This window comes from Candida albicans, chromosome R, assembly GCF_000182965.3.
Source record: "Candida albicans SC5314 chromosome R, complete sequence".
NCBI classification, from domain to species: domain Eukaryota; kingdom Fungi; phylum Ascomycota; class Pichiomycetes; order Serinales; family Debaryomycetaceae; genus Candida; species Candida albicans.
The window spans coordinates 940454-966848 of NC_032096.1; the positions used below are offsets into that span (position 1 = coordinate 940454).

General features: G+C 34.5%; 13 protein-coding genes and 1 non-coding gene across 14 annotated transcripts, besides 1 other annotated feature; 8 read left to right on the forward strand and 6 right to left on the reverse strand. All coding sequences in view use genetic code 12, as the record gives it.

Annotated features, from left to right (window-relative positions):
- Positions 1–695: 695 nt before the first annotated feature.
- QDR1 (multidrug transporter) lies at positions 696–2225 on the reverse strand (the record flags this gene model as incomplete). Its single annotated transcript, XM_712278.2, has 1 exon — positions 696–2225. The coding sequence occupies one exon, from the start codon at positions 2223–2225 to the stop codon at positions 696–698; it is 1530 nt and encodes a 509-aa protein (XP_717371.1).
- Positions 2226–3436: 1211 nt separating this feature from the next.
- On the reverse strand, positions 3437–4930 carry CAALFM_CR04220CA (uncharacterized protein; the record flags this gene model as incomplete). Its single annotated transcript, XM_712280.1, has 1 exon — positions 3437–4930. The coding sequence occupies one exon, from the start codon at positions 4928–4930 to the stop codon at positions 3437–3439; it is 1494 nt and encodes a 497-aa protein (XP_717373.1).
- Positions 4931–6984: 2054 nt separating this feature from the next.
- Positions 6985–7713, forward strand: CAALFM_CR04230WA (ribosylnicotinamide kinase; the record flags this gene model as incomplete). The annotated part of the gene is made up of 1 exon (XM_712281.2): positions 6985–7713. The coding sequence occupies one exon, from the start codon at positions 6985–6987 to the stop codon at positions 7711–7713; it is 729 nt and encodes a 242-aa protein (XP_717374.2).
- A 175-nt stretch (positions 7714–7888) lies between these two features.
- Positions 7889–11017, reverse strand: CAALFM_CR04240CA (ribosome biosynthesis protein; the record flags this gene model as incomplete). Its single annotated transcript, XM_712282.2, has 1 exon — positions 7889–11017. The coding sequence occupies one exon, from the start codon at positions 11015–11017 to the stop codon at positions 7889–7891; it is 3129 nt and encodes a 1042-aa protein (XP_717375.1).
- Positions 11018–11566: 549 nt separating this feature from the next.
- CAALFM_CR04250WA (uncharacterized protein) lies at positions 11567–13039 on the forward strand (the record flags this gene model as incomplete). Its single annotated transcript, XM_712283.2, has 1 exon — positions 11567–13039. The coding sequence occupies one exon, from the start codon at positions 11567–11569 to the stop codon at positions 13037–13039; it is 1473 nt and encodes a 490-aa protein (XP_717376.1).
- A 290-nt stretch (positions 13040–13329) lies between these two features.
- Positions 13330–13699, forward strand: SNP3 (Sm-like protein; the record flags this gene model as incomplete). The annotated part of the gene is made up of 2 exons (XM_019475534.1): positions 13330–13594; positions 13674–13699. The coding sequence occupies 2 exons, from the start codon at positions 13330–13332 to the stop codon at positions 13697–13699; spliced, it is 291 nt and encodes a 96-aa protein (XP_019331079.1).
- Positions 13700–13836: 137 nt separating this feature from the next.
- Positions 13837–14283, reverse strand: CAALFM_CR04270CA (uncharacterized protein; the record flags this gene model as incomplete). The annotated part of the gene is made up of 1 exon (XM_712285.2): positions 13837–14283. The coding sequence occupies one exon, from the start codon at positions 14281–14283 to the stop codon at positions 13837–13839; it is 447 nt and encodes a 148-aa protein (XP_717378.2).
- A 491-nt stretch (positions 14284–14774) lies between these two features.
- On the forward strand, positions 14775–15039 carry SCR1. The gene has a single exon (XR_002086427.1). It is a non-coding gene; the product is annotated as an uncharacterized ncRNA (non-coding RNA).
- Positions 15040–15142: 103 nt separating this feature from the next.
- CAALFM_CR04280CA (glycolipid translocation protein) lies at positions 15143–16828 on the reverse strand (the record flags this gene model as incomplete). Its single annotated transcript, XM_712286.1, has 1 exon — positions 15143–16828. One exon carries the CDS (start codon positions 16826–16828, stop codon positions 15143–15145), a length of 1686 nt encoding a protein of 561 aa, XP_717379.1.
- Positions 16829–17174: 346 nt separating this feature from the next.
- HAP31 (Hap31p) lies at positions 17175–17492 on the forward strand (the record flags this gene model as incomplete). Its single annotated transcript, XM_712287.1, has 1 exon — positions 17175–17492. One exon carries the CDS (start codon positions 17175–17177, stop codon positions 17490–17492), a length of 318 nt encoding a protein of 105 aa, XP_717380.1.
- Positions 17493–18013: 521 nt separating this feature from the next.
- On the forward strand, positions 18014–20155 carry CAALFM_CR04300WA (tRNA (cytosine-5-)-methyltransferase; the record flags this gene model as incomplete). Its single annotated transcript, XM_712288.1, has 1 exon — positions 18014–20155. The coding sequence occupies one exon, from the start codon at positions 18014–18016 to the stop codon at positions 20153–20155; it is 2142 nt and encodes a 713-aa protein (XP_717381.1).
- An 80-nt stretch (positions 20156–20235) lies between these two features.
- CAALFM_CR04310CA (uncharacterized protein) lies at positions 20236–20823 on the reverse strand (the record flags this gene model as incomplete). The annotated part of the gene is made up of 1 exon (XM_712289.2): positions 20236–20823. One exon carries the CDS (start codon positions 20821–20823, stop codon positions 20236–20238), a length of 588 nt encoding a protein of 195 aa, XP_717382.1.
- Positions 20824–20986: 163 nt separating this feature from the next.
- Positions 20987–21374: a long terminal repeat ((alpha-Rb) Long terminal repeat (LTR) associated with the transposon Tca1; about 388 bp long, 5-10 copies per genome).
- Positions 21375–21447: 73 nt separating this feature from the next.
- CAALFM_CR04330WA (uncharacterized protein) lies at positions 21448–22647 on the forward strand (the record flags this gene model as incomplete). Its single annotated transcript, XM_712290.1, has 1 exon — positions 21448–22647. One exon carries the CDS (start codon positions 21448–21450, stop codon positions 22645–22647), a length of 1200 nt encoding a protein of 399 aa, XP_717383.1.
- A 432-nt stretch (positions 22648–23079) lies between these two features.
- On the forward strand, positions 23080–26316 carry PIM1 (ATP-dependent Lon protease; the record flags this gene model as incomplete). The annotated part of the gene is made up of 1 exon (XM_712292.1): positions 23080–26316. One exon carries the CDS (start codon positions 23080–23082, stop codon positions 26314–26316), a length of 3237 nt encoding a protein of 1078 aa, XP_717385.1.
- Between the last annotated feature and the right edge of the window lie 79 nt (positions 26317–26395).

Sequence of the window (26395 nt, forward strand, 5' to 3'; positions counted from 1 at the left end):
TCATATATATATATAAAGTGATATTTTGTGAATAATAGTATTGTAATTAAGCATTCTATTTATTTATTTTAACTTGTAGGTACTGTCCATAGGGGTAGTGGTTAACTTTACTGGCAAGCACATCGAGCAATAAGACTCTTTTCGCAACCACACGAAAAATATATTTTGTGTCGAGTATTATGCATTGAAAACCCAACAAACAACGTGGCACACGCTTTTTGTTAATTAAGGTGAGCAAAAGAAGAAATTAGTACATACTCGATATGTATCTTCTAGTTAAAGGCAGTTATTTATGCTCAAAATATGTTAGTATAACAGTGGTCTTTTCCTTTAGTAGATTTGTATTGCTCATTTTTTATTATTCTCTATTCGATTTGAAGAATGGATCTCATGTGATTGAAGATTGATAGAAGATCAGAAATCACTATTGCGCATTAGCATTTTTGCGGGCATATTCCATTCATCAACGGGTCTACAGCAAAAAACCAAAAAGTTTATAACTCGAAATAAATACATTAAAAATTAAAAAAATGGCATATTATGCAAAACCTATATGTTGGTTATACTCTCTATAAGTATTTCTCTATAAATATTTATAAGCTTGTAAAAATAAAAAAATGGGAAATCTATTATTGTTATTGTTGTGGTTGTGGTTGTGTCTTCAATGATAATATTGATTATCGAAATTATCTCTATTAGTAGTCTTCGGCATCAGAATTTACTGCAGTTTGATTTGGCAGAACATAGTTTACAAATCTTTGATTAGCTGTGTATAAAACATAAACCAAACCAAGATCCGTGAGTAAACAAATTCCAGTTAAAAGTGTGTATGTGCCTCCTAAACCCAATGCACTTATTATTTTGTCAAGAACACCAGTAAACAATGCTGCTAACCAACATCTCATTAAATTGACACACGAAGCAGATGCACCACTCTGTTTAGGATACAAGTCAACTAACATTGTTGTACAAATAGACATCATGACAGAAGCAGAAAAGGAAATCAAAATGGTGGAAATGATAATTGATATAATAGGTTTTTTATATTCGAGACACCAACCAAATGCTGAAAGACCAATAACCATCATGGCTAAGGGCACGATAGTCAATGTTAGTCTAGATGCAACCAAATTAAAAGGTGGGCGATCATTCAAAGGAACGTCATTCATTTGTTTATCATACAAATTCTTTCTGTAGCGATAGTACCAATTCAAACAGCGACCAGCTATTAAAGAGCCAATGAAGCAGGCGATACCTTGAGGCAAATACACTAAACCAACTTTCATTACCGAATAGTTATATTTTGCTGATTCTAATTCAGTAGAAAGGGAAGTTAAGGATACTGTCCATGCGGCAAAATGCATACCCAGTGGCAATAAAGTACAGAACACCTCCTTTTGGAAAAATATTTTAAAAGGTCCCAAAATATCAAATGGTCCCTTTGGTTGCAATGTTGAGTAATCATTTGTTATCTTGTTTTTAAAATGTGGAAGGTAAATCAACACTGCTTTGTTCAACACATTTTTGGGCCTTATGGACCCATTCCCCACTATTCTCCGTGATGTTTCTGCTAAAACTAAAAAGGCAAAAATAAAAGTGACTCCTCCACCGATAGCCAAAAATATAAATATAGCTCTCCAAGTATGGAACCCTGAAATCAATGCTGCACCAACCAACCCACCTATTCCGTTCCCAGCTAATTGCAAACCAGAAACTGCACCAACCATACCGCCACGGTTAGCTGGGGTGCAGATATCACCAGCAACACCAGAACTTATTGCAAATACTGGAGCAATGCCAGCAGCTTGAAAACAACGCAATAATGCCAATAGCCAGTACACATTTGTTTGTGATATAGCAATGCACACGGCACAGAAAACAATAATACTCCCTAATATTACTGGTCTTCGGCCAAATGTATCGGCCAAGTTGGATGAAATTGTTGGTGCAATACCTTGGAAAATCAAGTAAGCAACAACCGATATATTCATCACTGAAGGTGTGGTATTGAAATATTTTGTTAGCGTTGGTAAAGCTGGGAAATATATTGGACTAGAAATAGCACTCCAGAATCCAACCAAAGATAAAACTATAATTAGTAGTAGTTTATCTGTGCTTTCAAACACGGTATATGGTGCTTTTTTTTCAGTTGAAGTTTCAATAGCTTCTAATTTCTTGGACTTTAATACCTTTTCGATATCAAATTCTTCTCGGTTTCCTGGCATATTTGGTTTTTTGTAGAAATGGTTTTTTGATTTACGAAATGGAAATAATTCAAAACATGCTATGACATTGTATTCAGCTTAAACAAGGAGGGGGATGGAGAGGTATATATATATGTCGATTTATGTCTTAATATGGAACCACTTTGAGTAACGCGACGGCATTGACACAGTGTAATACTTTTGTTTCTGTATTTTGCTACCAAGGAGAGCGCAAAAAAAAAGAAACTATGGGAAAATATAGGTTGATTTAATGCATCATGCATTAGAAACGAGTTTTTCCGATGCATATTGTTCCGATGAATGTCTGGTGACTCAACTGAGAAATATTGCACACTTTAAAGTGTTGCTTGAATTCTGCAAGAAAATATATGTGTCGATTTACTTCTTGGCAAAAAAAAAGAGAAACATACCTTTCTTTTTTTTATGTATGCTTGGTTTGGCTTGGTTTTACTCATCCATATTTGAAAGTAGTATCAATCTCAAGTTTAAGATTCAGTTATTGATAACAGCCAGCAGAATTTTCACGTTTTTTTCAATATAGAGTAGCCTAAAGAAAAGGAAATAAAATAGCTCTGACATTTTTTAGAACGTGAGAGTAAATAAGCAAATTCTTTATAGAAAAGTATCTGTAGTTTTTGTGAAGTAAAAAAAAGGGGGGGGAAGGTAAAAAAGACCAGTTCTTTTTTTTTTTTGCAAATCCTGAGATCTGTCGTCGTATAGAATCAGGCAATATTTTGATTGGTAAATGCTCCTATCTTATCAGTTTCGACAGGGACTAACGGAGTTTCCATAAAAAATTTAGAACATTGTAAGCTCACCTTCAATTCATGAAGGAAAAGAAGATACTCATTTTGAAGACTGTTGTGAGCATTGGGTGAAGTATCATTATTATCTCGAGCAATACACACATGTAATTTTATGTTATCATTCGGTTTTTGTTTCCCTTAATTTGAGCTCCTACTTTATTATTTCGATGATTTGGTAAGCCGTGGTTGTAGCCTTATTCGATTGAGGTTGCTGATTGCAAGTTGTCAAAAAAATTAAAATATACTTGCTGGTACAAGGCTTAAAAAGAAAACACGTTTACTATGGTAAATAAACAAGTTTTTGTGCAAACTGGTAGCGCCTTTTACATAACTTTGCAAAAAGAAAAAAACAAACTGCGCAAAATGTAATATGGCTGATTATTTATTACTTTGTATTACAAACCTCTATTTACTGGATGAATTGTTGTACCTTTTTTTTGGTGGATTCTTGGGTGTAGTGATCATGAAATTTATACTACCACCTTTAGAATTCTTATGTCTTTTATTAGGTGTGGTATCGTCCTCAGATTTGCCAGTTGTTTTGTCAGGTGACTCAAAATGATGAGATGGTACTGGTTGTTGTTGTTGTTTTGGCTGAGCAGGTGGTTGTGTTGATAGTTGTTGTTGTTGTTGTAGGTGGGGCTGCCCCACTACTGGTGGTATAATATATTGCTGTGAAGCTTGGGCTGGTGACGATGAAACGTAATAAGGGTATTGTTGATGTACAAAATTAGGGCCGCCAGTATAAGGTCCTGGATAAACCACTTGATATTTCTGTGCAAAAGGAGAATCTTGTACCTTTCCACTACCATCTTGAGTAGTGTTTGGCAGTGAATGTGGTTGCTGTGTCAGTTGCGACTGTTGTTGGTTATATTGTTGAGGGGTATAAAATATAGGATACATTGGTGGCACCAATTGTTGGGGTAAAGAAGGCAGATGTACATGCAGTTGCAGTTGATTTTGAGTTCCTGGATGAGTGACAAATTGCAGTGATGGTAAAAGTTGCGGTGGTGGTTGCTGATTATGTACTGATGTGGGTGGTAATGGTAATGGAAGTGATGGTGGTTGTGGGGGTGAGCTCATTTTGGACATTGATTTATTGCTGATTTCGTCACTTCCATCCGAAACGACCCGACGATGTGCAATCTCCAGTGGAAGCTTTTTTGGTGACCTCAAGGGGGACACAAGTGCACTGCCGCTGCTCTTTATGCTAGTACTAGAATGCTTTCTTTTGATGCCAATAATTGAATCCATTTTCGATTTTTCCGATAGATCTTTGAGAAACAGCTGGTGGGTTTCATTGCGGATTTTAGAAATAGTGGCATTTAAACTATTGCTTGTCACCGAATCGGATATGAATAAGTATGAAATTAGTTCTCCAGGAACATTTAATGATTTTGCCAACGTAAGCAACTCAATTGCAGTGTTTGCCAAATCCTTCTTTATGTTTTCTTGTTTAGTTTTTTCTTCTTCAATTTTAAGACTAATGATTCCATTTAATGTTTCCATCTTGTATGGCCAAATTGATTTCTCTTCAATTGTTTCTTCAGAAAGCCCTAACATGTTTGAGATAGTTTTGTCTATTATAATTTTGTTAGAAGATACTTTGGTAATAGGACTTGAAAGTTTATCAGGTTTTGCTTTGGTTTCGCTTTTCAATGCTGATGAAGCTATCAGTGACAGGTGACCGTGATGAATGTATTTGGTGTCACCAACATTAAAATTCTTCCAGTTGGATACAAATTCGGGGTTAGATGGTGATGGCTTTTTTTCTTTGGTAATTGACTCCGAATCAGTAGGGGATGGTGTAGTAATTGCATGAAAAGACTTTGGCTGGGATGCTTTGGTTGGTGAAGATTTCGTATGCTGATCCAACTCTCTGGTTGGAGTAGCACTCATTACAAGATTAGCGACAGATAACACTTTGACTGTTTGTGAAATGAAAGATAATGCAGCATACAATATTGAAAACAACTAAAGCTGTCTGAAGGTTGTTTCTTTGCTTACCAAGCTGGCCAGTAGTAACTATGAACTATTTGAATTTGTTAAGAAACTAAGACGAACAAGCGAATGACAATTTTTTTTCTTTTATTTATTTAAATATTTAGGAATTTATTCTTTTTTTATTAGTGATTAAAAGAAAAATTTTGAAAAGCCAAAGTAAAACTTGTAGTAAACTGTTAAAGAAATGCACGGAAGAAGGATATTATTTTAAATTTATTGTCGCCCTTGAAATTATTTCATGTGTTATATTTAAAAAAAATGAAAAGGGGGGATATAAATCAGTTATATACATTTTTAACAAACGACATATTAGGGCTGTTTTTAGCAATTAACTTAATGTGGTAAAGGTACTTGAAAAGATTTTGATAGCTTCATTTTTGTACTCTAGTTTTGAATAAATGGTTTATATGCGAAGATGAAGATTTCCTATTTGAGTAATTTAACTAAAAAAAAATAGCTGCGAAAAAAGGAAATTTAATTTTCTGTTATTATCAACCCATGCAAAGCAGATCCAAAATTTTCTAAAAACAAAAAGCACATACAACAAACCTGATCTAAACATTAAAGACTATTTTACTTTCTTGTAGATTGGTATCAAACACAGGTAAGTAGGTTTGTATTATAACTGTGCTTTTTTCGTTTCTTTTTTTTTTTTTGAATGTTTCATTGAAATAGCTTGTTTTCTTTGTTTCATCCCCCTTGTAAGGAGCAAGAAAAGTCTGGTTTGTATATGGTGTGGTCTGTATACCATTATTTATTCAGGGGTAGTTGGTTTGATATGTCTGTAGACCCAATTGTGCTGGCAACTTTGAACCAACATTTTCGATTTGTTGATCATTGTTTACAGCAGAATCTGTAAAATGATCTATTCATAATACTCTCCTCAAACATCAAAGGCGCATTTGTATATATTGAATATATCTACAAGAAGATTCTATTCCGATTAAAAATAAAAATTCTTTTATGAAAAAAAAAATAAGTTACACAGTATCTGAATGAATAATTACTCAATTTGGTTATAAGATTGAACCTGATTATTTTTTTTTTCGTCCTTTGTTAGTCTTGATGTGGAGGTACAAAATATTTACCACTCGTTACATTGATGTACATAAATAAGTTGCACGAGAATTTACAAAGTGACCACAAATTCTTTATTAAATTTGCTTCACCAAGTCGAAATTATTAATTCCAGTCCGATTAACCATCGGACATTAGGCATTGAGGCTATTTCAAATAAGAAAATTGTATATCGCAATGTGCTGTATGCATTTGTGCCGCTACTGATAAAAGCAAACAACAGGACCATAAGCCAAATTGAAGATATATTCAATAAGACAACATATTATAATACAATATCAAAGAAAATAAGTTATGAGATGTTCTATGTACTACTGTTTCAAAATGCCAAATTAAAAAATTTTCCGGAGTTAACCAAAAGATCTACAGCTGAGTTGTTATTCACTCTTTGTTTATTTCTTTGATCCAACATTAGTTTCTATGGTATTACTTTAACAAATCATGGCAACTTTTAGTGATATTGAATTGTATCCCTTTCATAAAAGGCTAGTGAATGAATGATCCATTTTTTTTAGTTTCTTTATGTGAAATTCCTATTGTTGAATGTATATGAAAAAGAAAAACTTGGTGGAGCACCATTTATTATGCAGTTGATATATCACATTTCCTTATCATCGCACTAGAATAATGCGTACTAACCATTACTTGGTGTGGAAAAGTGATTCCAATTTTTCTTCTGGACGGAAATTACAAAAAATACAAAAAAAAAAAGAATTAACAATATGAAAATGCTGATAATAAATTGAACTTTTTCTTGGTTTTTCACCTCAACAAATTTTTTAGTTCTAATTCTGTTGAACTCCACCTTTCTTCAATATCTCATTGCTTTTTGTTTTAGTTTTCCCTCCTCCCCCCCCCCCCTTTTTTCTAAAATGACTACTACTGGTAGTGAAGAACAGGTCATTTTAGTGGCCCTTGGTGGTGCGTCATCTTCTGGTAAAACTACTGTTGCAAAAGCACTCAAGCTATTAATTCCTAGCTCTGTTCTAATACATTTGGATGACTTTTACTTTACAGATTCCAATATCCCCATTGATCCAGAGACCGGATATCAAAATTGGGATTGCCCGGAAGCCATAGACTTTGATAGATTTAGAGAATGTCTTCAGAATATAAGAAAGGGTGTATTTACAAGTATCAATTCAATAGAGCCAAGTGAAGCAGATTTGAAGTTACTGAAGCAAGAAGAAACTCATTTTGCAAAAGAGATTGAAGATAAGAGTCACAAGTTTGGCAAAAAGAGAATAGTTTTTGTGGATGGGTTTATGTTATTCCATGATCCCAGTATTATTAAGTTATTTGATATAAAATTGTTCTTTCATGCGCCTTTCGATACTTTGAAGTCCAGAAGAGAAGCCAGAAAAGGTTATACTACTGCAGAGGGATTTTGGGTTGATCCTCCTAATTACTTTTCGAAAATTGTGTGGCCAGCGTATGTCAAGAGTCACGCATATTTGTATCAGGGGGAGAAGGTAGACAGCAATGAATTGGAACAGTCAATTGTTGAAAAGTATGATCTAGTTGATGTGGATAATAATGACAGCACTAGTCTTTATGCACTAGTAGAGACGTCATTATCATCAATTATTAATCACTTATAGACTATGAGTATATTAAGTAGTCTCGCAGCTTTTAGGAAGGGGGTAGAAAGCAACATAAAATGTAACCATATAGATACTAGATAAAATTCTTTCTTTTTGTTTTGTCGTCAGATAGAGCTAAAAACGTTTATAACAAATTAATAATATTTGACTAAACTAACTTCCTATTCACCTTTTATTTTTTTGATTTCTTTGATTTCTTAACTGCTTTCATTTCTTTCTCATAAATATCATTAGCATTTTCTTTAGATTTCCTTTTCCCACTCTTAATACTAACAACATTACCTTTTCCCTTAGTAGCTTTATCCATTGATTTTTCATCCCATTCAGCATCTTCTGCAATAGCATATTTATCTAAATTAAGAGCATTAATCAATTCACGTTGTTTTTCTCTCATTTCTTTTATTGCCTCATCACCAGCCTCTTCCAAGTCATCTTGCAATTTCTGCTCAATGGCTTTATAATCGATTTGTTCCGTTTCCTTACCATTCATGGCGTCGACATTCTCATCTTCTAAATCTGGCATACTTTCTTCAATTGCTTTACTGAGAACTTTTCTGAAATAGGTTGAGAATTTACGAATAATTTTAGCAAACATTGCCATGGCTTGGTTCGTTGGTAAGTTCAACTCTTTTGCTATCTGGTCCATGTCTTTATGCTGCAACCCAATAGCCAATAAAATGGCAGATTGAACTGATGATAAACTGATATCTTGCCCAGTTTTTTTTGAAAAAAACAATTGGGAGATTAGTGGTAACATATCAACAATTACATGATAATCCAATAAATTATTGGCATACGAGTCCAATCTCTTTAAATCAAATGGAGACAACAACAGATCTAATTGTTCTTTGGTTAATTTTTGACTAGTAGTTTCATCACCTTCGCCTTGCTCTGCAGCTTCAATAATGCTTAAAGCTTGGGAAGCCTGGAATTTTTTGAATTCATATGATAACAAACTCAAAAATCTTTTGTGGAAATCTTTCGAGAATTCATGTAACCATTTATCTTCTCTTCCTGGTAAAACACTTATAACAACCGAAGTATGTTCCCCAGTTAATTCATTAGGTGTTTGTCTCAAATAAACTGGAGTGAACCCTGCTTTCTTCCAGAATTTGTGTAATTGAGACGTGAAACCATAAGAGACACCCAAGTAGTGCAAGTAGTAAGGGGCTTTTTCTGATAATTTCAATAACAACGGAGGTAATGTCTTAACGTCTCTCAACTTAATTTCATCTTTTAGTGATGCGTTGGCCAATTCGCTATCAGTGACTCTTGTAATTGTGTGATCATTCAATTCGGTGGATTCACTGATATCGGTAAACTTACCGGAGTAATAGTCCCTCAATAATTCCATTGCTCTAGACCCATAACCCATACCAGAGTATTCGGGGTTTGTAGCGATTCTAACAACTCTTGCACCTGACAATGAGGCAAATTCTTCGTCTTGGAATTGTTGTGAGATTAACCAAGGTATCAAATCCCCTCCGGCTCTTTGTCCACGAGATAAAGATTTTCTTACACTTTCTTTGGATATTTCACCCTCCAATGCTAATTGAATAACACACAATGGGTCAGGTACTCTATTATCACCTGCCTCTATTGGAGGTAACAACACGAATAACTGATGTGCTGGAGCATCACTCATCAATTGTAAATCATTAGGTGAATTTTTGTAATGAGAAGCAACATACAATGCCATCATCTTTTGTAAGAATGCTTCAGAGACAGGGTGATAGGAGAACAAAGTATCTCTATTTACATAGAAAAGTTGACACTGAGATGGATGTGGAGTGCCCTTTGTTGCAAACTTGGCATTTTTAGATAATGAAACATCAAGACAAAGCAATTTATTTAACCATTTTTCAATAGGGTCGCCTGGTGCATATCTAATAGGCTCATCCAATACAACTTCTTTCAATGTTCTAGTCAAAGCTCCAGTAATTTCATTGGATTTCTTATCTCTGGATACCACGGTAGTTTCTGAAGGTGTTGCATTATTGGACTGAGTTCTCAATTGTTGAATCAATTTCAATGATAATGATCTTCCAGTACCTTCATACCCATTAATGGTAGAAGCCATAAAAATCAAATAGGGCCCCATCAATTTTTTCACGATTGGAAGTGGTATGGCTGCTGCTTCATCGATAATCAATAATTCTGCTTGTCCTAAAACATGACTATCATTTGGAGAAATGTACTGAATCGTTTGTCTGTGTTCTCTTTTAACATCAACTCTGACAATAGCTTTGTTGAAAGATGGATTAGTAGACTGAATAATGTCATAATCCATATGTTCGGTATATCCTAATGCATCAAAACCTTTGAAAATAAATTCAAACAATGTCTTCAAGTTTTCAGGTGATGGTGAAGTAACAAAAATATTGGAATATCCATGGGAAATAGCTGCAGCAATAGCAATACCTAAAGCAGCAGATTTACCACGACCTCTTCCTGCAGTTAATGTGACTGTATTTCTCAATGTCTTTTCTGAGATGACATCAATAAAAGTCAAAATTGCTTGTGCTTGATTTATAGTTTTGGACAAGGCCACTAATGACCCAGCAGGTTGTACGTCAGCAAGACTCTCTTTCAACTCCTTTAATTCCTTGGCATTAGGAGTCAATTCGTCGTCGTCTTTAGGTGGCAATGGTTTAACATGTTTGCCCCCTGAAATAGGTAAGACATTCAATTCATCATCAACAACTAAACAATTTTCGCAAGACCCTAAAGAAAGTAAGAATCTTTCATTGAATCTGGCAACAACATCATCATGTGCTTCAGTTCTGTATCTTGAATGTATATCCATGGACATAGTATATAACTGCTTCAATGATGTCATATTCTTGAGCAAGATAACAACTAATCCACCACCTTCGACTGTTTCAATTGTTCTAGCCAACAAATTAGGGGTGATGGCTTCAAAATCTTGTAGAATACACATTCCGTAAGTGTTACCCAAGATTTTTTCAGTTTCTTTATAGTAAACATATCTGATATGTTGATTAGATATAAATGCTTCAAAAGGATCTTGTTCGTTGACTTCTCTAATTCCACGCTTTATGTCTTTCTTAATTTTTGCTTCACGCTTCTGTCTGTGGGAGGTGAAGCCTAATAATTTTTTCTTGTATGCCCATAATACTGACTTATTCATCTTCAAATCAGCACTCATCATCAAATAATGCAAGTTTGGTAATTGATTACGAGCTTTATCACCCACAATGATGAAAAAAGATCTTTGCTTTTCTTGAACGCCATTACGTATCAAGGCAGGAATACGTGCATCAATTGCTTTTTTACCCATGTGAACAATCTGATTAATGTACAACTGAGGATTTAAAAAAGAAAAGCAAGTTGAAGTTTTGTGGAAAAATATGAAAAAAAAAAAAGACAATTTGTCTTCTCATCTGCACTCTTTTTTTTTTTCTCTTTGAGATGAGGACTGAAAGTTTAGTTGAGAACTTTTTATATGAGACTTCATATAAGCGCAGATCTCACTCTATTAAAAAGTTCTCCAAGTGCTACCACTTTTGTTCATAAAATAAAATTGTTGTTGCAAAATAAACAACGTCAAATATCATACCTAATTGAGAATGGTCTTAATGTGTCTATATATATTATTCAAGCTTATTCTTCTTAGAAACAAATCTTGCTGTTAAAAAGTTGTTACCAAATATTTTTTTTTTCCTATTTTGACTGCAAAAATACACAAAGTAGATTGGAACATTTTATAGATAATATCCTCTATTCATTATATTTTTGGGATCTTCCTTTTTTTTTCTTTACTTTTATTTATTTTTTTTTTGTTTTAGAGGGTTGCTTATCCACTGAATTATAAGGGCGGCTATTGTTCATGACTAACCTCTCCTTCCATAGGAAACAAAAATCAAAGAATAAAGCTTGTAACCTTGATTTCAAGTCTGATTCTGTATTGGAACTTTTGAATTCCAAATCAAAAGTTGCTCCTAGATCAGGATTACAATTTAAAGTAGGTCCCCCTTTTCAAGATACTATTCAGGTATCTCAATTATTTATAAAAGAATCACATCAAAAAATTGTTCCTGTTTTGAATGCACGTATTGATAGAGGTTTTGATTTGACAAACAATGAATGGGTGGGATATAAGCGGAACTATTTCTCTGTAGTTGCCTCATTTTCATTTGAAGAGTATGAGATCAATAAATCTATTTTACCGAAGAATGGATTTTTTATTGTGTCTGGGGAAAAAGAATATCAAGTCAAACAGTTTGCTATTAGATTAGTTAGCAAATCAGTCCAAGACAATACAGAGATTAGTTTGATTCAACACACCGCAAAAAGAGATCGTGGGCCAATCTCTGAACCTCCCATTGTTCCTGTAATCACGGGATCTATTCCCAGTCACATTGTTGTGAAAGAAGGTTCAAATATACGAAAGATTTCCAAAATCAGACAGTTTGATTCGTTATTTTTCCAAGACTATAAGACTTTACCGATATTACAAAGTGGGTCAATTCTAAACAATTATGATAAAAACAAAGACTATGTTAAAGTTGTAAAATATGAAAGAATTCAGTTTTCTTCGGCAATAAACTGCAAAAAGCAATCCATTACTGAGAAAAAACGGTTTATATTGCAAATCCAACTCCTAGCTGCTTTAAGTGGGGAGAACACCTATGCCATAATAGCAATATCTAATACACCATCCTTGATAATTAGAGGTCGCTCACCTTCTTCGTATAATAGTCGAGGAGAAGGAATTGAGCAGTCTCAAAATACAGAGTGTGAAGAAGATGTGCAATCTTTTTTGACAACTACTGCGAATGACAAGTACACTGTTTACCCTGAATCACGAGACCTAGGCGAACTTTCCATAATGGACAATCTTTACAAGAATAAAGAAAACTTTGAGATCTTAAAAAGCTATGATAGTATGGATTCTTATACTATAAACACCATAATGCTGAGCGAAGCCACAGCCAGTAACTGGTTGGATTGCAGTAAGTTGGATTTTGAAGAACATTCGAAACTTGAATTGCAAGGTGGGTTTCCTGACGTAAATATATATTCAAGTCCAGGCCCTACACCAGGATTGCTTGAACAGGAATCAGACCCAGAACTGCTTGAGCCAAGCTATTTCTTAATGAAAGCTAGAACAAAATATTTACAAAATCCAGACAACATGATAGTCGGGTGTCAGAAAACATTTTCAAATGAATTTTTTAACCATAGAAAACAAGCTGCAAATCTTGCGTATAAAATATTTGAAGATGGTGTTGAGGATGACGAGAGTGATTTAGATATCGTTTCTAAGTATGTGACACCTTCTGATGTAATGACAGCTTAGTAATGGATCACATTCTCAGACAACACTAGAAAACTGTTTTGATTGGAATTACTAGATTTTATCATGGCAAAAGTGTTCAACATGCAGAGATTGTGCAAACAGAAGTAGTGTTCGAAATGCAAAAAATTCAAACACAAGGAAAAGCAAAACTGAGTGAAAAAAAAAAAAAGAGAGAACGATATCTCACCATAACAGTTTGCATGTAGTTACAATCTTTCCAAGCTTGAAGAAATATTAGACACAAATCATCCGCTATCTTTATATCTACACATTCATATATACATACATTAATGTTATTTTTTAGTTTTTTCAAGACATTAGTCGATCAAGAAGTGACTGTGGAGTTAAAGAATGATATTGAAATCAAAGGTACTTTAAAATCAGTGGATCAATTTTTGAACTTGAAATTAGATAATATAACTTGTACAAATGGACAACGATACCCTTACTTAGGTGCTGTGAAGAATTTATTCATAAGAGGATCCAATGTGCGCTACGTCCATATGAATCCAAATAGTGTTGACTGTACCTTATTACAAGATGCATCAAGGAGAGGTATGTTTACAAATATATTTTTTAGCATTATAAGTGCTATTAATTGATTTTTTTTTACTAACATTAAAACTGAGTATAGAGGCTATGGTTCAAGCAAGTAAATAATTATAGGTCTACAAATGTATTATTATTTAAATGTATATTACCAATCCCGTTTGATTTTTTTTTTGTATTGTATTGTTTTGTTTTGTCTTTTCAGCTCAATACGTAAACACCTGAAGTAATATCCAGAAAATGGAAACTTACACAGGAGTGTTCAATCTTTTACGACACTTGGCTCTAGTGTGACCAGTCATTTTACAATATGAGCAAACTATATTTGTTTTCTTTTTCTGCTTATTACTGGTAGTTGAGGTTGTCAATTGTTGAGGCTGTTCATCTCGGACTGCAACTGTGGTATCAAACTTTGTGTCTATCTTTTGCTTTGGAATTAACAAAAACGTAGATTTCTCTTGATTATCCCATAACTTTTGATGACAATGTGGGCATTCAATAGGTTTGGATATCGCATTTATTAGTTGTTCTTCTGGTACAGTGCCTGTTGTGGATGGACTGATGGACTCGATGTATTTATTGATAGTATGTAGTTTCGAATCATAATTCTTTTGTAAAGTTTCTAGCTCCTTGTTTTTTTCATTTATAATCTTAGCTAGCTTGTCAATTTCCTTCAGTAGTTCGAGAATAGACATAGTTATAAGTTATTGATGAGTTGCAGTTTATGTCATCTTTTTTTTTTTTTTTTTTTTTTTTGTTCTGTTTTATGGATTCGATGCTCGTAAGCCATATCAACCTAAATCCTCTATATGGTTTCTTTGTTTTAATTGACTACACTTAGCATTAGTTATAGTGTATGTGATTGTATGCTCTGGCCTTGTTTGGGCTTTGGAGAAAGTTATTTTTATTCAAACCTAGATATTTGGTTCAGCTAGGAAGTTTCATTACGATTTGGTAGAAAATTTAACCTAAAAAGATTATCACCTCAAACCTTCAATAATTGTTTCTAAAAAAATCCTCTAAAACAAGCTTGTGACCTCAAGACCAATCACAATTTTATGCATGAAAGAGTATTAAGCAGATGAACATTATTGAGAAAATATATATCTCAAGTAAATGGCCAAACGGTGTTAATGTAAATATGTACAAGTCTTATTATATAGGAAAAAATTATTTCGCCAATTGTTGGCTGTGATGGCTTTTAGCGGAAGCGCGCTGTTCGCGTACCTGCTGTTTGTTGAAAATTTAAGAGCAAAGTGTCCGGCTCGATCCCTGCGAATTGAATTCTGAACGCTAGAGTAATCAGTGTCTTTCAAGTTCTGGTAATGTTTAGCATAACCACTGGAGGGAAGCAATTCAGCACAGTAATGCTAATCGTGGTGGAGGCGAATCCGGATGGCACCTTGTTTGTTGATAAATAGTGCGGTATCTAGTGTTGCAACTCTATTTTTTTTTTGGTTTGGCTCAATTTTTCTCATTAAAATCATAATCTACTGATAGTTGAAGAACCATCGTAATTATTTAAAAATGTGCATTAATAATACCAGTTGCTACCTAGTCTAATTTAGGTTTCATAAACTTATTTGTGACTTTTTCAAACGGCTTTTTCGAGTTTTTCCTTTCCATAACCATCAATATTATTACCAACACAAATGAAAAACAAGCATTTAGGATTAACTGTACAAAATTAGTGGTATTTTTTCCTATTATGAAAAGCTGAATAATCCATATTATCGAGGTAATCAAAATAGATGGACAGCTGTATCTGACGATATCAACAAAAGAGACTTTCACATTTTCTTTCGAATAGAATTTTGAAATCTTAAAGTAACAATACCCTATTCTTGAACTCATGTTGAATACGTTTGCCAAAATTAAACCAGATATTCTTAAATTCAAAACATCAATAAGCAAGTACAGAAATATTAACACCAAGATGGTAATTAATGTCATAAATTTTGAAAAGTTCTTCAAGTCTGAATTAGTTGCCATGCTCGAAAATAAAGCTTCCAAAATTCCATTAAAGGCAAGAAACGGAAGATACACAACATATTGCGGGAAAAGCTTAAATATGTCTGTACTTTCCCAGTTTGAAGCTCTCCCGCCCATTAAAAGTTTTAGCAAATAAGGACCACTAGTGACACCTGCAAACAAAATAATCAAACTCAAATTGAAATAAAAGATTGATATTAACTTTAAATAATTAAATGTTTGCATGCACTTATGTGATTCCAGTTTTTGGGGTTTCTCATCCCCCTGGGAACGTGTATTCTCATTTAAGAGTTTGGTGAACATTAATCGAGTTGACTCCTCCAACGGTTGAAACAACAATCTCGCTATTATGGAGCCATAATTGGCCATAACTGCATACATACCTTGTTCCTCAATTGTGCAGAGATGACTGATTAGTAATTTATCACCTTCCGTTAGAAATTGTTTGAAGATCATTTGCACAAAAAACCCCTTGACAATAGTTAAAGTGTCCTGTTCAAAATAAAATTCTCTTGCATTCTCGTCTTTTAGTTTCACTAAGTTGTAATTTATCTTATTATTCTGAAACTCAAATCTAAATGACATCAAGTAACATGCAAATAAAGTTAATGAATAACTGAATTGAGCCAAGGCAAAGGCACAAATCGCCACACCTTCAAACTTCTGATCGACAAAATATTGTCTAGCAAGTAAAATCGACAAAACCGAAACTATACATTTAACGAAAATTGCCGACCCTTCGAACTTTGACCGCTTACCAAAATCTAATTGGAATTGGTACAAACAGTATATAGGCTCAACAAGCAATTCCAAAATAACCAGGGCCACAAACAAGACAATAACCGGTTTATAAAATGGTGACACAAATAACTTGTCCATAACCAGTGAGTAATTGAGTTGCCAATACCCAATAACCATGAAAATAGGGAATGCAAATGCTATTGCCAAAATTCCAAAATTAACCACCTTTTGAGCAACATAGTCCTTATTATCCAGATTGTTGCGAACTCTTTGCACGGACAATCTGATTGATTCTCGACTGAAAAATAGTATTGTCGAACAAATGAATTCCAAATATGTAGTCACGCCAATAATTGATGGAGATAAGTACCTGATTATCAATTGATTCAAAACAAAAGTGAGCAACTTGGCTATAATCTGCACAATTATCAAGTGGCTGACACCTTTAACTGACAGATTCGCATCATTGGCATCATTTCCAGGCTGTTTACTACTTGATACCGACATATGGGCCGATCTTGTGTTAATGACAATTCCCTCGTTGCCGATTTGATAGTTTTGTTTCGTTTAAGCTGATGTACAACAGTTTTTTTTTTCAAGTTTTTTTCTGGAGAAACAAACAAACGCCAAAAAAAAAGTCGTGCTATAAGATTATCTCGCATAATCATACGACATAAAAGTATGGAGAGAAGGAAGAAGTTTAACAACAATATGAATATCCCCAAAAAAAAAATATGGGCAATTCAGTAGTTCCTTTAACAGCATCAAGGATCAGTTTGTGAAAGTTATTCTGGCAACGAAAGCTAAGCACCATTAGAAGTAACTACATAATCCAGGTTAAAATAAGAATATTATGAATCAACAAAACGCAAGAGATATAGAGTTGAGGGAGCAAGACCGTTGGTTACCAATAGCAAATGTTGCTAGAATAATGAAAAATACCTTACCACCAACAGCAAAAGTTTCAAAAGATGCTAAGGAATGTATGCAAGAATGTGTTTCCGAGTTCATATCGTTCATAACAAGTGAAGCAAGTGATAAATGTTTAAAAGAAAAAAGAAAAACCATCAATGGTGAAGATATATTATATTCAATGTACGATTTGGGTTTTGAGAATTACGCCGAAGTTTTAAAAATTTATCTTGCCAAATACCGAGAAGCCAGGAAGTAGTCATATTTTCCATATTTAGATATAATTTGATATAGGCCAATGCAAACGTTATTATTTATTCATGGAAATGATGTCTTTAGGTTTAGGACAAAGAAACTGATACATTTAAAATATGTAGTTGTCGTTTTATCAACTAGCGTTATCAAGCTATCATGATTTTGCATTCAGTTTTCCAAACTCTTGTAAAAGAGTCCCTCAAAGCCTAGGTTATTCTATTGATGTTAGTCAGAAGAGATTACATTTATCTATAAATTTGGTTTCAAATCTGAATATATATATATATATAATTCATGTTTATTATGAGAGGACAACTTCACTAGTACAAACCAACACTGTATTTCTTCTCTCTTCAGATAAACAATTGAGTTTGTCGCATTTCTTCGTAGGAAAATATTTTATTATCATTTGTAGGAGATGAGTCTAAACAGAAGCAAATTTTTTTTTTTCCCTCTGTAACCAAGCTCATTAAAAAAATATTCATATTTATTTCTGTATGTGTTTTATTTTTTTTTTTTCATTACATGTTAACCAGAAACTATTCCAAAATGGCAAAAAAACATTTCAAGAAAAGAAATAACAGAGACTCTTCTAAAGGGTTTGGAAAAAGACCAGCCAATGATGCCAGTTGGAGTGATATTGTCAGAGAGAATGCTAATTGGGAAACATATTATAAGTCATTGAATTTGATTCCAGAGTCAGAATGGGATGACTTTAAAAAAGCCTGTCAAACAAATTTACCAATGACCTTTAGAATAACAGGTTCCAGAAAACATGCTGAAGAGATCAGAAATATTTTTCTTGATCGTCATGTCAGCCAATTGAAAGGGAAGACGTTTGATGGGGTTGACATAACACCTAAGAATATTGAATTCTACCCTGACAATTTAGGTTGGCAAATAGATGTGTCAAAGAATGTGATTAAAAAACAGAAAGAGTATGCAAAGACTCAAAGATTTTTGGTTGTTGAGACTGAAGTGGGGAACATTTCTCGACAAGAAGCTGTTAGTATGATTCCACCTTTGTTATTAGATGTCAAGCCACATCATTATGTGTTGGATATGTGTGCTGCACCAGGATCTAAAACTGCCCAATTGATTGAAGCCTTGCATGCAGAAGATGAAAAGAAATTGCCAACTGGATTTGTTTTGGCTAACGATTCCGATTATAAACGTTCCCATATGTTGGTCCATCAGGTGAAAAGATTAAATTCACCAAACTTTTTGGTTGTTAACCATGATGCAACTTTATTTCCTAGAATAAGATTGAACAACTCTTCTCAAGACTTGAAATTTGACCGTATTTTGTGTGATGTTCCTTGTTCTGGTGACGCAACCATGAGAAAGAACTTAAACGTGTGGAAAGATTTCAGAGTTGGTAATGCACTTGGATTACACAATGTACAGGAATTGATTTTAAATCGTGGATTGCAATTATTGAAAAAAGGAGGAAGATTAGTTTACTCGACTTGTTCTTTGTCTCCAATTGAAAATGAAGCCATTGTTGCCTCGGCATTGAGAAAATGGGGTGACCAAATTCGATTAGTTAACGTTGACAACGAATTGCCTGGTTTAAAGAGACGTGCTGGTGTTTCTGATTGGAAGGTTTATGGGAAAGATATGGAATTACGTGAACCAGGTGCCGAGGATGTACCAGAAACTGCCTTCCCACCTACTAAAGAAGAGGCAGAGAAATTTCATTTAGAAAATTGTGTTAGAGTTTATCCACATATGCAAAATACCGGTGGATTTTTCATTACTGTTTTTGAAAAAATCAATCCTGTAGCCGATGTTGATGCCGAAGCTGATGGCAATAAGAGAAAAGCAGATGAGAGCGATTCAGAAGAAAACGAACCAAAGAAACAAAAAAGTGAAAACACCTCTTCAACCCAACCAGATCTGTCATCAAAATCAGGAAGATTACCTCGTGATGCCAATGAGGAACCTTTTATATTTTTGGATCCAAGCAATTCTGAATTGCAAAAATGTTATTCGTTTTATGGTTTTAGTGACTCTTTCCCAAAAGACTGTGCATTGGTTAGAAACTCAACTGGTGAACCATTAAGAACCATTTATTACACATCACCAATTATCAAAGATATTTTAACTATTGAGAAACAAAAATTGAAATTAGTTCATGGAGGGATTAAATTATTTGTTGCACAAAGGAATGATGTTGGTCCTTGTGGTTGGAGAATCCAAACTGAATCTTTGCACACAATAGAGCATTTCGTTGACGAAAAAAGACATGTCAAATGTAACCTTAAATTGTTAGAGCGTTTAATGAAAGAAGGATTCCCCAAGATCGAAGAGATTAAAGAATCCGGGGTTGACCCAGAATTCTCAGAGAAAATAACCAATGTTACCGAAGGCTGTTTGTTCTTAACTGTTGACAGAAGCAACGAGGGATTAGAGAATTTACTATTACCATTATGGAGAGGCAAATCAAATGTCAATTTGATGGTGAATAAGAAGGACACACATGAGTTGTTGAATCGTGTTTTTGATATTGAAACCAGTGCCAAAGATCATGGTAAAGAAAAAGCTCATCAAGACCAAGTTGAAGCTGCCAAACAACAAGCAAACGATCAAACAGAGATCTCTGCCACTGCTGAAAATACAGAGCAAGAAACTCCCGAGGTCGAACAAAAAATTAATGACGAATAAGTGGTTTGTATATTAGTTTGAAATTTAACAATATTCTTTCTTAAAGTAATAGTATACCTTTTCTCTTTCATTATTAACAATTATTCTTCGTGTTCATATTGTACATCCTCATTATTCACCTTAGAGTCACTTTCTTCATCAGAGAGTAAAATAGTTGGGTCATCCTTGTGTGTTGTGAGAAAATGTCTTGCTGTCTCATCAGTGATCAACTCCTCGCACCATGACTCTATTAATAACCCCATTGCAATTAGAGCAGTCTCATCCATAGACTGCACCATTTTGTTTGTATCGCCTTTACTCGTCTGCTCTCCCAACTTCTTACTAACAAAGTAATGGATCACTTTCAACAAATCTGAGTCTGGCAATTTAGTGTCCTCTTTAAACTCTTCCCTTAGTTTCATGGGTATTTTTATACTATCAAGCTTCATCATATCCAATAATTCATCAGGCGGTACAACTTTTCCTCTAGCATAAAAAACTTTATCCAAATCATTTGCCTTCTTATCAATAACCACTTTCAATCCTTGAGGAGTTTCTATTAGCTTGTGATGCTTTGAATTATGAATATAGGTTCTGTTCAAATTTTGATTAACATGATACTCTCCATTACTTGCATTATACACATTTGTTGAATTCAACAATGTTCTGTCAACTTCGGAAATGTTCATTGAAATGTTTTATTGACCGATAGATGTTGTAGGTGATAATACCTTAAAGAGTGTAGTTTAGTCAACAAAGAAAAAATCCCAGATTATTAAAACAATCAAATATCTAAAACCAAAAAAAAAATAAAAACAAACCAAAGTAGAACAAACCAAAACTACAGACCAATGTTCGTCTGCCAGCGTGCGCGAAACAGTTATCTTGAATGTCACAGGTACCAGTTCACTCAGTATACTAAATGTACTGAATGTATCTCTGTTTTATAGGATGATACACAGAAATTTAAATATCTGAAGAATGTATTATAAAACAATATAGACAAGTAAGGTATATAATTATATCTTGATTTTGTATTTCAACTCAGTTCGGGCCTCATAAGCCGCAATCTTTGTGACCGTCGTACTTAAACCACTTGAACCTCCCTTTCTTAAAAGCAGTTGAAGGAAAGAACAAATTTTCTAAGAAAATTTTTCACCACGCACCATGGGCATCGACGATCGACTTCCGTCTCAGGATTGTCGTGCATTCCGGCTAGGAAATCTCTCTATAGCGAACAACCAATACGAAGTAAAACAACGTAAACATTCAACAAAAAATCAAACCAGGAAAAGAAGCCATTTTTTGAGAGTATGGTCGAATATGAAAGCATTGCAAGACATTACAGAACAAGGAATGAGCTACTTCAAGTATTGCAGGAGGACAAGAACCGAACAAATTTAATTAAATTGTCAGTTTTACAAATTGTGACTAACAACCATTTCAAATATGGAACAGACATTAATACACCCAGAAAAACTCGTAGTGGAAAGCTGCGGCCTGACACTCTTACCGAAAAGGACAATAAAGGGAAAACAGTAAATAATAAAACGCACAGTGAACAGGTCCATGAGTATGAAGTCACTATAAACAAATTGAAATTAGAACACACAACTACATCAAAATTACAAGAAGCAAAGATTCAATCTCTCAAAGAGGAAAATGCAAAGTTGAAACTACAAATAAAAAACAACAGTTCAAACCACAAGACTAACATTAACACCTCATTTAGTAGTATTTTTACCTCATCCAAGTCCCGTCCTTCAATATTAACGTCAAGAGATGTTAAGCGAAGCTCTGGTACTACGTCCAGGATTGGACTTAAGTCAAGGTCAACTACCGAAAACTCCCCAGTATCATTTGCATTGAACAAACCAATTTTTGAACCTGTTTCGACTCCTGTTAAAAAATCCAAATTAACTTTCTCCAAATCCTCGAAATCGATAAATGAATTTTCACCTACACAGGCCCATTCAGAAACGACCATTTCTACAGGTGGTGCACGAAGCAGCAGTGTTGTACCGTCCTCACCAACAAGGCCCAGTAGTTTAACAACAAGTACACCTTCTAAGTACATGTCTACTTTTGATAAATCAGATAATTCATCTTCTCCAGAATTCTCACCTAACAGGAGTCAGAACAACACAAGAAATCTGGTGAACGATGTGGATAATTCCGAGACCGGTGGTTTTGTTAGCGCAAACACTAATGTTGAAAACTCTGAGAATGAGAGGTCTGGTGATCCGAAGAAAAATACCAGAAAGACAAGGAAACTACAGTTGGCCAAGTCTGCTAAAATAGAAAGAGTTCGTAATGCTAGTCTGGATAAAAAAAGCAGTGGTATACTTGCTCATGGTTTGGATGATGATGAATTGAATCCGTTGAAATATTACGAGGACTCTAATTTCAAAGACGTTGGTTTAAGTCCACCTACAAAAAGAAAGCACAGTGAACCTGACAATACAAGAAAACTTAAAGTTAGAAAGAAAAAGAACATATTTAGTATAGAGTAATAAGTATAGAATTGTTTATTATATAATTTATTTCATGAAACCAAAATACTGGACTTTGTTCTTAATTAAGCTGTTGTGACTCCACACCGAGGAAGAACATGACAGAAAGAAAAAGCTGGATAGGTTGACATATTAAGCTAAAGCAGCTAGTCAGCGTGTAAGAGGTATGATATTGGTTGGACTAGCTATAAAAATGCTGTAAATAACATCTGTACAACATTAAGCTCGCCAAACTTATGGTGTATTCCTTCTAGATCCCCAACCACCATATTTAAGCCATATCTTAGGTGTTGTTGTTTTTTCATCGGTCTGTTGTGGATATGCGATCTGGGCGCCGACATGGACAACGGAAAAAAAAACGTAAAAAAAAATTTGGCGACAGTTCAATTTCTATCTCTTTTGCCACATTAAAGGTGTTAATATATTTCATAGATGATTAAGGCTTCCAAATGTAACAAGCCTCGGGCCTTGTTTTTGGTTAGAGTTTCTATACCTAGAACATTTATAAGAAATGCTACATCTGCTGTACCAACCACGATAAAATTAAATGATTTAGCTTCATTGCCACCAATTACCAAGTCTCTACCAACAAACTTGCCCTTTTTGATGCCTGATACATTACAAAGTTTACTTCGTTTTGATTCAGAAAAGGAAAAACAACCTTCAACGGATAAGTCAAATGACAAAGACAAACCTAGCCGAAAAGAGAAAGGTAAAGACAAAGAAAAGGAAAATGAAGAGAAGAAAGATATAAATATGGATGAAAAATATGAGATTAATGAAGAAACGGATACAAAACCAACCATTGATCCAAACAATCCTGTATCTTCTAAGTCTAATATATCGTCCAGTAGTGGTGGTGATAACAATAATAATAACAACAACAACAACAACAATAACGATTCAGATGGCAAAAATGATGATGGTTCACCCAAAGATAAAGAGTTCTTGTCACCCCTGGACTCTGGATTGCACCCACCATTTTTGGCTATTGCCATGAAAGACAGACCATTTTTACCAGGTGCGACACGCCATCTCCACGTTTCTGATCCTGAAGTAATAAAATGTGTGAACCATATGATTAACAGTAACATCAAGAGTCCATATTTTGTTTTATTTCATGTCCGTGACACTAATTCTGAAGATGCTGCTTTAGATGTAATTAAGGATAGGGATTTTGTCCATGAAGTTGGTACATTATGTCAAATTATCAAAACAACTGGGAGCGAAATTTTGGTGTATCCTCATTATAGAGTCAAATTAGTAGATATCAGTACTCCAAATTCTAGAAGTGAAAGTATTGAGAAGGAACAAGACAATTCTCAAACGTCTTATTTAAAGAAGTTTGAGGTATCGTATGCTGTAACACAACAGTTAAAGGATGAGCCTTACGACGAGCAAAGCATAACCATCAATGCATGGACTCGAAGAATCAAAGAGTTGTATGAAAAACTTGCCCCAAAGTATGATCAACCTGAAAACAAAGAAGAGATTATGAGCAATCCTTCCATGCTTGCTGATTTTATTGCAAGTAAAGTTCACGCAAAGCCTGAACAGATTCAAGAAATTTTGGAATCACTGAATGTTGAGACTAAATTGGAGCTTTCTTTACAATTGTTGCAAGTAGAAGCAGACGCCGATGAAATGAGACAAACAGCTCTTAAAAATATAAGAGAGCGTACAGAGAAAGCTTATGCACAGAGTTTAATCAAAGAATATACCAAGGAATTGTTGAAGGCAGCTGGTATTGGTGAGAATTCAAAAGTGCACAAGTTTGATGAAAGAATCAAACATCTCAAAATGCCCGAAGAGGCAATGAAAGCGTACAAAACAGAAAAGGAAAGATTGGGAACACAAAGTGACATGGAGCAAAACGTTGTTGAAAGATATTTGGACTGGTTAACCCAGATTCCATTTGGTGTTTACACTAAAGATTCCTTTAATGTAAAGAAGGCCCGTGAAATTTTGGACAGAGATCATTATGGTTTGAAAGATGTGAAAGACCGTATTTTAGAGTTTATCTCTGTAGGTAAAATTTCCGGGAATGTCGATGGTAAGATTTTGTGTTTGGCAGGCCCTCCTGGTACAGGTAAAACTTCGATTGCCAAATCTATTGCTGAGGCATTAAACAGAAAATACACTAGAATCGCTGTCGGTGGTGTTCAAGACGTACATGATGTTAAAGGTCACAGGAGAACTTATGTTGCATCTATTCCTGGTAGGATTGTGACTGCATTGACTCAAGCTAAAACTTCGAATCCATTGATGTTGATAGATGAAATTGATAAATTAGATACTACATCACATGGTGGTGCTGCGAGGGCATTTTTGGAGATTTTAGATCCTGAACAGAATAATTCTTTTGTCGATAATTTTATTGAAGTGAAAGTAGATTTATCAAAAGTTTTATTTGTTTGTACAGCAAATTACCTTGGCTCCATTCCGGGCCCACTAAGAGATCGTATGGAAATAATTGAAGTTAACGGGTACACAAAGAATGACAAGATTGAAATCACAAAGAGACATTTAATTCCTGCAGCCGCAAAGAAGGTTGGATTGGATGAAGGTCGCGTAGTGATCCCTGATGAAACTATTTCCAGATTAATTGACAAGTACTGTCGTGAAAGTGGTTTGAGACATATCAAGTCTTTGATCAATAGAATTTTCAGTAAAGCTTCCAGAAAAATTGTAGAAGAATTGGAAGAAACTGATGTTGATAGTCACAACAAAGATACAGTCGAAGGAACTCTTGTTGCTAAAGAAAGTGAGAAAGTAATATCCGACAAAGCCAAGATTGATACTGAAAACTCACCAATAGAATATATCCAAAGCAATACTGAAGTTAAAGCAGAGACAACAACAGAAAGCCAACAAGAACAAGAAAAAGAAAAAGAAAAAGACGAAGAAATAAAGAAATTGGATTTGCCAGCAGATTTGAAAATAGAAGTTAAGCCAGAGACATTGAAGGATTTTGTTGGACCAGAAATTTACATAAAGGACAGACTTTACGAAACTTTGAATCCAGGTGTAGCAACTGGGTTGGCCTATAATACATCTGGAGATGGTGATGCATTGTATATTGAATCCATTTTAACAGATTCCATTAGTTCCGACCTTGGAAATGCCGGATTACATGTTACTGGGTCATTAAAGGATGTGATGAAAGAATCTGCATCTATTGCATATTCTTTTGCCAAGCAGTTTATGGTAAGACAGTTCCCTGATAACAGATTCTTTGAAGCAGCTCACATTCATGTTCATTGTCCAGGAGGAGCAATTCCAAAAGATGGACCATCAGCTGGTATTGCCTTTACTTCATCATTGGTTTCTTTGGCTTTGAACAAATCATTACCAAACGATACTGCGATGACTGGTGAAATTACGTTAACTGGTAAGGTGTTGGCTATAGGTGGTTTACGAGAAAAGTCGTTAGGTGCCAAAAGAGCTGGTTATACCAAAATCATTTTTCCTAAAGATTGTGAATACCAGTTGGATGAGATCCCAGACGAAGTAAAGGAAGGACTTACTTATATCCCCGTGGAATGGTACAGCGAAGTTTTTGAACATTTGTTCCAGGGAATCTCTAAAGAAGAAGGAAACTCAGTTTGGAAAGAAGAGTTTGCCAAATTAGAAGACAAGAAAAAGAGTAAAAAAACAAATACCAAATAAAAGTAAAGAAAGTTGAATGCGTTTCCGTTGTATATTTATCTTAGTATTAACTCGTTATACTATACTTGTACATAAATAA